The sequence below is a fragment of the Rhipicephalus microplus genome, unplaced genomic scaffold, assembly GCF_043290135.1.
Source record: "Rhipicephalus microplus isolate Deutch F79 unplaced genomic scaffold, USDA_Rmic scaffold_23, whole genome shotgun sequence".
NCBI lineage: Eukaryota > Metazoa > Arthropoda > Arachnida > Ixodida > Ixodidae > Rhipicephalus > Rhipicephalus microplus.
The window spans coordinates 4,658,623-4,669,796 of NW_027464596.1; the positions used below are offsets into that span (position 1 = coordinate 4,658,623).

Below are 11,174 nucleotides of genomic sequence, written 5' to 3' on the forward strand. Positions count from 1 at the left end.
CGCATAAATGACGCATGAAACGTACTCAAAGTACAGATGAACGCGAAGAAGCGTTTCAGTTGTTACTTCGCTGTGCCTGAAAAGCGCACTCTTTTCGAAAACGGAGGCTGTGCAACTATTGCAGTGACCTTTATGCGCTCTGTAACTACAACAGAATCGTTCCAGTGCAAGCCTTACGCCAGCCAAGACGTATGATCCCCCCCCCACGGGGGGTAAGGGTGCGCGAAAGATCGTCCACCCCCCTCGTCACAGCGGGTCAAAGTGCGCGCGATGGTTGAGAGCTGCCACGCGCTCATTGCCCCATCTTGCTGATAATGCTGAAACCACGATAGTTCCGCCCCCTCCAGGATTCCCGCAAACAGCGGTAAGTGGTAGATATAAATAGCTTGCCGTTTGAGCTTTCTAGGAGGTACCCTTCGGTAGCTCAGTGGTTAATGCCTCGCATTCACGACGCGGAGGTCCTACATTCGATTCCTTGCGCCGGAGTCCTTTCTTTCTGGATTTTTTTCTTGCGTTTTCTTATATATAGATACGTATACATATACGGTGCATGACATCGACGCCGGTGGCGAAATCCAGCCGAGAGTGTCCATATAGATTGCTATCACAATAAAAGACAGAGATAAAAAAAGACCACAAAAATTATGTTTCAATTTCTCGTTGTCTTTTTAGGCACATAACGGAAGACAGAGTATAAACAAAGAGCTACTGATAGTTCATTCTTTGCAGATTCCCTTAATTGGTTGTGGCATATTGTAGGGTAGAACCTTGAACAGAGACACACACCTCCGCTGGGGGACTGGCCAAAAAACAGAGCACTTTTAAAACGTGTGTATCAGCCGTGTTTGAGGCGTCATCATCTTGATCAGCCACTAGCCACAACAAACCTCTCTTTTGAGCGGAGCGCCAGCTCTGTGTGAGAAAGTCGTCTATGTGAGTAGGGTTGGCGAGCCTTTCTTACAATGTGGGACAAAAACAATTCAGCAAGAAATTTCAAAAGGCTTAGTTATTTCATTTTGTAGCTCCGTTATATGTTTTGTAAAAACGCGTTAAAGCTTTGATACTACAAGCTTCATTGACGTATTTTATTCTTATCCAACCCATTTGCAACCATTTTTCCTCGTTCACTCCACTTGGGACTGTAAAAAGGACTGCGACAAAACAAGGTGAAAATCCCCAAGTTCCTATATTCAATTTTTTTTCTATATCCACCTGATTTATGGGCAGTCAGCTGGAGTGGGTGTGAGCCACGGTTGTTCGCACAAGTAACGACAATAGTTGTGGCGGCCCCGAGAATGACCGAGCCCACCAGCGGCACCATCGAGCCGGGCGACGTCGTACATGCCGGCTACGCCGGGCGCGAGTCTGCCGACGAGCTTCGTTCGACCGGCGCGTCTTGTCGGGCGAGCAGCGATGCGGCGTCTGAACGCCACGAAGGGCACGACGAAGTGGTCGCCGTCGCTGATAAGTCGCACCACAACGAGCTCGGACAAAGCGGCGAGGCTCTTGTGCAGGTCACCCTCTGCCACGGGGGAGTGCGTACGTTCAACTTACTGCATCTGTTTTTCTAAGCCGGTTGTTCTTACATGCGCGAGTCTTCCCATTATTCATGGGTACAGTTGGGGGTTGGCCGTATATCCTAGAAATACTCGATAATGTCATGTACAAAGGCAAACACATTGGGCTTAGACGCTACCTACTGCTTTTGACGTGACAGCTTCGTGTTTGCCTGTGCAATTCAACGGCGAGGTATTTGCGCCTTAAACCGAGCGGCACGACTTAGACAAAAGTGTAGGAAGACGAAACCACAGCCAGAGGCGAAGTAGAATGTGCAAGAAATAAGTGCAGTGAAAATACCCGTTTCGTGTATTTTGAGCATTAAACGAACACCACATCACAAGTTGAATAAAATAGTAATAGAAAGGAACATCGTTTATGTTTTTTTTAAGGGACGAGCTCGTTTATTGGATAGAGAAAAGAAGTACCCGCGCAAAGAGACATCCACGAGCGAAACGTGTGTTCTCTCGTGAGTGTCTGTTCACGCTGGTACTTGCTTGCGACAGGAAGGAGCCGTTACTGCCTTTTTACATCAACAAATTCGCACATTTAATTTTGCACCCTATAGCCGCTGCACCACCACAGTGGACCACTACGGTATAAATAATGAAAGCATGAACGAGTTCCGTTGGTTGAGGCCATCACTGACAGCCTCAACATTGCAAAGCAGTACTGCTCATCCGCTCAGCTTTCTCAATTTGTTAACACTAATAGTTTGCCTTACTAAAGATTACCGCAGAAATAGACACTCCACCGAGTCTAGAGGCATACTTTTGTAGGGTCCTGTCTGTCAGCACGGGGCCTTGTATTTGAATTGAGAGGGAGAAATTCATCTCTTGTCACTTCGATGAAGGGCTCGTAGGGGACTACGCCTGATTTCGTGGTGTTATTGGTCGCACGCGTAAGTGGTCATTGCGAAAGGGCTTCATTTCACTTCCGCAGCACATTACCCCGATGCTTTACACCCAGTCACAATCACTTTCTAACAGCGAAGCTGTTCTTGCATAACATTTCGCTGGCGCCTGGCAGGAATGAGGCCTGGTGGAAACGCTGTGCTGTGCTGAGATAGGCGTGACAAAAACTGAAAGGTGGTGCCTCGATAAAAGAGGTGAGGGTGAGGCTCAGTGTAAAAGGGTGAACCAGAAAGAGGCTCGCAAATAGAGACAGCTTAGGGCTCGTTAAAAAGGGCTAACCAAAATAAGGCTCGCTAATAAAAGGATGTAGAGGTTCGGTGGAAAGCGCTAACCAAAAGGTCGCTCGCAAATACTGGGGGCTTGACGCTCGATCAAAAGGTCGAACTAAAAAGTAACTCGCAGATAGAGGGAGCCTAGGGCTCGGTGAAAACAGGCTAACTAAAATAAGGCCCGCTAATAGAGGAAGGTTGAAGCTCGGTGGAAAAGGACTAATGAAAGGTGCGTCCGTAAGGCGATGGTAAGGTTCGGCGGAAAGCGCGAAGAACCTGGCTATTTGTCAGACAGACAGACAGACAGACAGACAGACAGACAGACAGACAGACAGACAGACAGACAGACAGACAGACAGACAGACAGACAGACAGACAGACATAGATAGACAGATAGGTAGATAGATAGATAGAGAGATAGATAGATAGATAGATAGATAGATAGATAGATAGATAGATAACAGACAGACAGACAGACAGACAGACAGACAGACAGACAGAGGGACGCTTCGCCCCACTCATCATTCACTCCTTGGATATGAGTGAGTGAGTGAGTGAGTGAGTGAGTGAGTGAGTGAGTGAACAACTGGGCTAGCTTCCCGCCTAAGAGTCAGCCAAGTGATCATGTCTCTCAGCAGCTTGCTTGGCCTGCTGCATCACCCAGAGTTGATTATCTAGTCCTGAGCTGAGCAGCGCGGTGTGTCAACACTCACGAAGGTCCTCATAGGAGTCCGCGTCTCTCATATTGTCAATTAGTGCTGGACACTCCCAGAGAATAGGCGCTAGTGTGGCCCTATTACTACAATACTGGCACAAATCGGTCATATACAAGTCGGCGCAAATGTGTTTCATAGATATACGATTAGTGTAGGTGTCTGTTTGTAATTGCCGTCATTGAACGGGCTGGGCCCGGTTGAGCTTGGGGTGAGGCGGGGAGTATTCCCGTCGATGAAGTCTATATTGTTCGGATGCCGGCTGCGGCGGCTGCATTTCTGATGGAGGCGGAAATGTTGTAGGCCCGTGTACTCAGATTTGGGTGCACGTTAAAGAACGCAAGGTGGCCGAAATTTTCGCAGCCCTCCCCTACGGCGTCTCTCATAATCATATGGTGGTTTTGGGACTTTAAACCCCACATATCAATCAATCAAGTCTATATTGTTGGGTAATGTCGTTAAATTTGGTAAGTTCACGATAGGGTGCGTACGGGTGGTGTCAACGACGGACGTGGCCCGGAACGTGAGACCTCGAGCCACGTCGTGTGCCTCCTCGTTAAGATTGACCTCCGTGGGTCGACGGGTGTGTGGACGGGAAACCAGAGAGTGCCCGCATTTCTGCCGTTAGAGTGGATTTTGCCTTTAGTAAAGACTAAAGACTTAAAAGTGCGATAGTGACCTCCTCTGCGTATTTGCGTGATTTGTAATAATTGAAGCGCTGGTTATGCATTTGCGCGTATGGTGTACAACCGCAGAAGCAAAACGGCAATAGTTTCGATCGCGTGCTGCATCGACGACGACCGCCTCCTTATTGCGTCCATAAGTTCGGAGCATAACTTTGGCTTTACTGATTCTTCTACCTTTGTTGTGCTTAGGGTGCATGTTCTTTGAGAATGGTAATATCATGAGTTCAGTGCGGATTTCGCGTGGTGTGTCGTATTTGATCCCATGCTGTGCGTGGTAAGAAATGTCAAGACTCTTGAGAATTTGGCGACCTGCTTTCGTATCGCTCAAACGCTCGTACTGCGAGATCTGTTCCGCTTCAATTATTTTTGAAGTGTATTATGAAGGCCTAGTTTAAGAAGGAGTTCCGTGCTGGTACTGTGCACGGAAGCCCTAGACTTCTTCCTGTTTACAAACTCGTCTCATGAGCCCATTGAGTTTAGTTTTTTCTGCCGCGAACCAAAAATAGTAGGCAGTGACATAAGTAATGTGGCTGAGCACGAAGGAGTAGATAAGCTGAAAAACACTACATTCCTTCATGCCCTGCTGTTTGTTACTTATTTTTTTAATGAGTCGCATCGTTTGCTCAACCCAGGCTTTCAATTTGCCGACTGTCTCACCATTTGTGCCTTTGCTTTCAACCAGAAGTTCTAAAACCCGTAGTTTATCGACTGTCGGTATGACGCGTCCATCGGACGTCTTCAGGGTAATGCCTGTGTATACTGTTACAGTTGCCTGCCTCTGTGTGTGCGGAGGTATGAAAGCAGTTCAGACTTTTCCGCATAACAAGAAGGCCCTGTTCCGCGTAGGTATTGTTCCACTATGTTTACCGCTTCTTGCAACCGTTCTTCTATAAAGCCGTCGCTACCATCACATATCCAGAGTGTAGTAGTGTCTTTGTGATTTTTAAAAAGTTTTTTTTTACATGAGACTAGAAGAGCTCTCAGAATATAAGTGTACATTGCTAGGCTTTTGGGATGGTTGCAGGGCGCGCCACAGTGGGTAGGAATGAGTGCGTGACGACACGTGCGTGCAAGAGTTTGTTTATGGCCTGTTTAGTTTTATTACGCACAGATTATGCACCAGGCACGGATCTGGAACATGCTATGAACTTAACACATTGTGTGCACTGACAGCGCAGTCGAAAAGTACACGACTCTAACTTTTAGTCGATCGATAGTTGGACACAGAGGTAGCCGGACACATGCAGTGCCCGTTTTCGCTAGCCGTCCACGAACTGTCACTCATAATAGTAACGTGAATAGAAGTTCATCTGCAATACACATGGTGGAACCCACTCCATCATGGGCATCGCAGATGAACGCAACTAAAACACAAGTAGTAAACAATTAGTAACTGATTCAGTATTGTGGATTCAATTTCCTGCAAACATGGAATGCAAAAAATGCAATCGTAGAAGGAATGTACCGATTTGAACGACCCAATAAAATAGGGCTGGAAATGTGTAATGTTACTACAAATAAAATACAAAAAGCATTCTAACTAGCCAATTGTCGTGCTCGTCAGAGTTATCGACAGACTCTCGCTACATCGTGACCAAGAAAAAAGCCCTTTTTAATGTTTCGTCGTGAAATATACACAGTCAGAAGGGCCACATGATTTTTTGTAATATCTAGATGACTGAAACAAGGATATCACTTGCTTCGACCCTTGTCTCTTGAACAGGCGGCCGCAGAATGCAGCAGGATTACGTCAACACGTCCCCCACACAGTTCACAAAACAACTACTTTAATGAGCTTAGCCGTTCGTCAAGATGTGTCGACACAGAATTAAGGCTGCGCCTTCGGCACAGCGATCCTTACTGGCCGACTTATTTTGACTATATTATCTAATCTGGAGCAGCTCCTCTTTATTATATTCATTTTTATTACTTCCATTAGCTTTGAAATTACCGAGTGGTAGTTGACGGCTCTAACTACACCCCCCCCTTCCCAGAGTTGTTATATTCTTGCATATTCATATGTACTGTACATACCTACATAAAGAATGGAAGGGTCAGACGCCCCGTCTCCATCCTACTGCCCTACCACAAAGGAAATAAAAATTTAGCGCTTACACCCCTGTTCCATATAGGTTCCCTAGAGAAGGTGATTTGCTTTCTGGCGAGGATTCATCTACTATCTGATATTCCTCAGTTTACATTTAGGCTGAAGCTTACATAGGCCAAATCGAAGGAATCTGACGATATTTCATTTACATTGCTTGTAGGATGCAGCCAGGGTGGCGTCCACGGCTGTGAAAGCAGCAGGGAGCCTCCAGGGGTCGTCTTTCGTACCAGGAACGCCGACAGTAGAACAAGCGAATGCGGCGACGAGGTGAATGCAGTGCCCTCAAATCACGTCTCACAGCATGTTCGAGCTACCTCACGCTGTTCATCCGACAAGTCATTGCCTACTGAGCAGTCAAACGCAGAGAGGACATCTTCAAACTCGAGCACAGTCGACGCTCGCTGTCATGGTCAGCTCAGCAAAGACTGGCATAGTAAACTAAACCCTTGTAAGAGCACTCGGACTTCGAGTGACAACCATGCGTCTTTCTCCAGAGACAAGAAGAGTGCGCTTAAATTGCGAGACCCCACCATAATGCGAAACAGGATTAATGTGCTCAGGAATAGCGCCAGTGAGAGCCGTTGCGAATGCCCTGCTCGGGAGAATTCGAACTCGCCAAATCTGCGACTGATCCAGGGTGCCTTTCCGGCCTCGCACCTGTGTACGGAGGCAGAAAGGCGGCGACCTAAATATGTTCTGTCCGCAGAAGAATGCCGTGAGGCCAGGGGAATGTTCGAAAAGGACTCGACTAGGAGAAAGCGAAAACTCTCCTCCCAGGCTATCCCATTGGAAGTCAAGGAAACATTGACGGCTAGCTTAGCGTTGGAGACTCCCCGTCACGTCACGAGAGACACGGTCGCATCAAAGCCGAAGGGTGTGCTGTCCATCATTCTAGACACGGAAGATACGAAGAAGGCAAGCGCGTCGTTTGACGATGCCGGCAAGGCCATACTAGCTGAAAGTCCACCGGACAAAAGTTGTTCAGAAATGAAAAGTGAACGTGCTGCCGGTGTATCTGCTATATACCAAGGCAATGTGTCTTTCGAGCCAGTGGGAGAAAGCGATGCCAGAAATGATGTTAACGCAAAGCATGACCAGGCTGTTCACGTTGACTTTCCTAAAGCAAACGCTGGTATTCCTAGCACATGCGCTGTTAAGAGTGGTAAGTCTGCTAAAGGACTCATCTTGAGGATCCATAGCATCCCGAGCACAACACAAAACAGCGCAACTGTCTCTCAGTTCTTAAGATCTCCCGAACAGAGCAAGAGCCTGCTGCTAGACTTCGACGCTGAACGACGAAGCGCCTCGACCCAACTCGCAGCTACAGCCAGCCGTCAGATGTGTGACAAAATGGCAGTGAGCGTAATTGACGCTTCATCAAGCGACAGCGCTCAGCTATCGCCGCAGCCCGAGCTCTCCTTCCTCTTGTCAGACGTTTTATGCGGATCGGCTGATAATACGAACATGTCCTGGAGCGCTGTCAACACGCTATTTCGCGACAAGACGGCGCTGAGCCTATGGGGCTCAGCGCTGGCTGCCAAAGATGCCATAACCGTGGCTACTGGCACGGAAAGAGCGAAAGGCGCCAGTGTAGCAGGCAGGCCGACGTCTCCCGAGACGTGTGACACCCGGACGCCGAGTCCTTTCGGTCGTGCAAAGAGAACGGTCAGCTGCCCACTGTCGTTTGAGGCCGAGTCCGTGTGCTACGAGACGGGTGACCAGGAGGCATTCGAACCTCGCCAAAGCGGCTCCAACTGTTGGTGCTGCGAGAAGAACGAACGTGCTTTAGAGCACAAGCAGTCATCGGCCCACATGCCTGTCGATGAGTACCTCAGACTCAAAGAGCGCCTCGATCAGCGTCCTCACACGCCCGCTCTCTGGGAGAGCTCCAAGAGCGACCAGAGCAATTTGGAGCGGGACATGGACATGGCCACGCTGGACTGCTCGGTCGCAGGATTCCGGCAGTACAGCCGCGTCGAGCTGTTTCATCACGAGAGCTCTTCATCGGCGAAGTCTCGAGCTGTCGACTCATCGGAACAATGGCTGAACGAGAATGTATCAAAAGGTGATGACAAGCGCGCAGACGAATGCTGTGGCACGTCGACGACACTGTCGTTCATGGAAGACTACATTGTCTTATCTCTAGGAGGCGATGACAGCGAGATTGTGATAGATGATGCGAGCTATAGGGAGTCGATAACGGGAGAAACAACCCAAGAAATAGATACTCTTAACGAAGAAGCTGGAAACGCTGACGACGCTACGCCAGGACCAATTCCAACTTCTATGGATTGTTGGGAGCCCGAAGCTCCGGATCTGTCCACAAAGTGGCCAAGTCCAAGAAATACAGAAAAAGCAACATTCCAACTGAGAGAAATGGAAACCCTGTCTGTTGAAGGAGAAAACGCTACGACTGCTGTTAACGGAGACTTGAGCCTTGAGAAGGATGTGTTGGCGGAAAGTTATGTGAACACAAGATACAGCGGCATTGAACTCGCTGAGGTGATAAATGAATTCGCGACAGGTTTGAGCCTGAAGGACGTGGTGTTAATACCACGTAGACAGCCGTGTATCGGTGTGATGCCGGTGCCTCGACTTGATGACGTAGATTTCTCGGAGTTTGTCCCTGATGACGCATTGTCCGTGCAAGAATCTCTAGCCAAGATGCCTAAGATAATCTGCAAAGGCACCTTAAGGAAGTAGAAGGTGTCTCAAGGAATGCTCACTTGGGTCTCGGCAATCTGCTGCGACTAGCTCTATAATGCTCTGTTTTTGGGCTGCGAACTTCGCTTTAAATATGCAATTTCTCTCCGCTTTTATTACGCAGGCGATCGTTAGAATTTACGCCACTTCTAAATACTTTATGAGCACATCGGCGGCGCTTACCACCTCTTAGAGCAACTTCAGTAAGGCGACAAGGAACGTTTTCTCACTAGCTATGTGGGTGTGACCTAGACAACCTATGATTTCACACTTTTAGCAAACTTCAATCTTTCTAAATGCGCGTGTTAGCGAAGACTAAATTTTCGGTATACTTTCATATGCTTCGCGGTTTTACGCCACATCTATAATGCCCTGATGCACCAGCTGAAGAGCCCTAATAAGTTTGTCAGTCGATCAACACGACAGAAGTAAATAAACAAGCATATGCTGGACATCGTTGTCCAGCATATGCTGGACAACGATGTCCAGCATATGCCTCAAAATATAGCTAGAACACGTAATTCCAGCGGCCTCCCTTTGAAATGCACCTCTTGTTTTTCATATAAGGAAATAATATCCATACTTTAATGGGCACGTTGGAATGTTATGTGAGGTGTCCCAGGTAATATCACCGAAGCTTAAAGAAAAGACAAGCAAAAACTCGTAGGAAATCCGGTCATCAGGCCAATAGCCCTGTAGGGTGACCAACAACCAAGAAGCTTATTGGCAGTGTGTCTTTTTACATCGAAATACAATGTGCGTGCATCAGTGGCTTCACTATAGTCAGAAAAGCATAACCAAAATATCAATCATTACCTTGGCTGAAGTCAACTGAGATACCTTACGTGCAACTGTACGACAACCACATTAAATGCGATGGACCTACTCTACAGCTACCGCTTAAACTTTTTGCTGTCTATACAAGGTACTTTTTTTTAATATAAAAGCTTTTGGCCTATAAAAGCCCTATGAAAGTTACGCTCCTGCCGTTCTCGCACACTGGTGCTGCATTGAGGCTGATTTAGGTGTACGTTACAAAACAGCAGGCGGTCGAACGGAATCCGTAGTCCACCGCCACCCGTGCCTCTTAATCAATCGTGGTTTTGGCAAAAGAAACGCCAGTAACTATTTTTGACTAACGTACCTGACACTTCTTGGTTAATTGATGAGCACCAGTGTTTTCGAAGCACATCACAAGTTGAGATTAATTAATGTGCTGGTGAATTAGGATTTCGCTATTGTTGGGCGTAGGGCTCGGTGTTTTCAGATGAATGCGAAAATTTTCGATAAGCACTCACTGGTAAAATTCTTCACAATTGAGGTTTATCCAATAATCTCCGATTTCGAACAGGCATTTCCAAAGCTAACAAAGATCAATAAAAAAACGCACCTTCATCAGTAGCAGCAACCTCATAAAGTGCGATCGCGTCTATCAAAACAAGCTTTAATGTTGCAATACGTATGAACGTGGGTGTTTTGTATTCAGATATGTGTGCATGTATGTATATGTGTTTGCGCGTTCAGTCCTTGCAGATTTCTAAATACATTTAGTGTGTTCAAAATTTTGTCTTCAGATGTAACTTCATCTAAGATCTGGAAGCAATAATAATAATAATAATAATAATAATAATAATAATAATAATAATAATAATAATAATAAAAGGCACTTGATTTTTCATCAAGATGATAAGGGAGGCTTCGAAAAAGCGCTGGTACGCAGCTTGACGGTATCTCCTGCTTCCCGCAAAACGTACACTTGGACGAGTTTAAAGCAGTGCACATCAACAACCGAACTTGATTAAACAGGAAGTGAGAAAAAAATTAAGGGTGAAAAAGAAAGATAATCCACAACAATAAAACGTTTTCACTAGACATTGCAACAACTTATGGTGCCACATTAAACACCAAATTTCGGAAAATTTGATATTTACGAGAAATAGACACCGATAAACGCGGATATTCTGTCCTGAAATAAACTCCGAAAAACACGCTCCGAAATTCTTGAACTTTGAAAACACAGAGCCGAAGATATCACACAGCAGTGACGCCTGTTCAGAATGTGTTTAAGTACATGTAAAGGCTAAAGGCACATCTACGACATTTTGAACAGGATGGAAGCGGCGGTAGCTCGATGTTCCTCCGAATATATGGCTTATTACAGCAGTTTCGACATATATACCACCCTATACAACTGTAATCAGGAGTCTGCCTACAGATGTGTATAA

General features: G+C 46.7%; 1 protein-coding gene across 1 annotated transcript; it reads left to right on the forward strand.

Moving 5' to 3' along the window:
- The first annotated feature begins 1,252 nt into the window (after positions 1–1,252).
- On the forward strand, positions 1,253–10,653 carry LOC142786389 (uncharacterized). Its single transcript, XM_075884058.1, has 2 exons — positions 1,253–1,539; positions 6,407–10,653. The coding sequence occupies exons 1-2, from the start codon at positions 1,296–1,298 to the stop codon at positions 8,947–8,949; spliced, it is 2,787 nt and encodes a 928-aa protein (XP_075740173.1). The 5' UTR covers positions 1,253–1,295; the 3' UTR covers positions 8,950–10,653.
- Positions 10,654–11,174: the final 521 nt, after the last annotated feature.

What these genes read in the sequence shown, in the direction of transcription:
- LOC142786389 (XM_075884058.1), top strand. Translation starts at nt 1,296, where the DNA reads ATGACCGAGCCCACCAGCGGCACCATCGAGCCGGGCGACGTCGTACAT. An exon ending in CCTCTGCCACGGGGGAGTGC is followed by an intron (nt 1,540 to 6,406) that starts GTACGTTCAACT and finishes CATTGCTTGTAG; the next exon opens with GATGCAGCCAGGGTGGCGTC.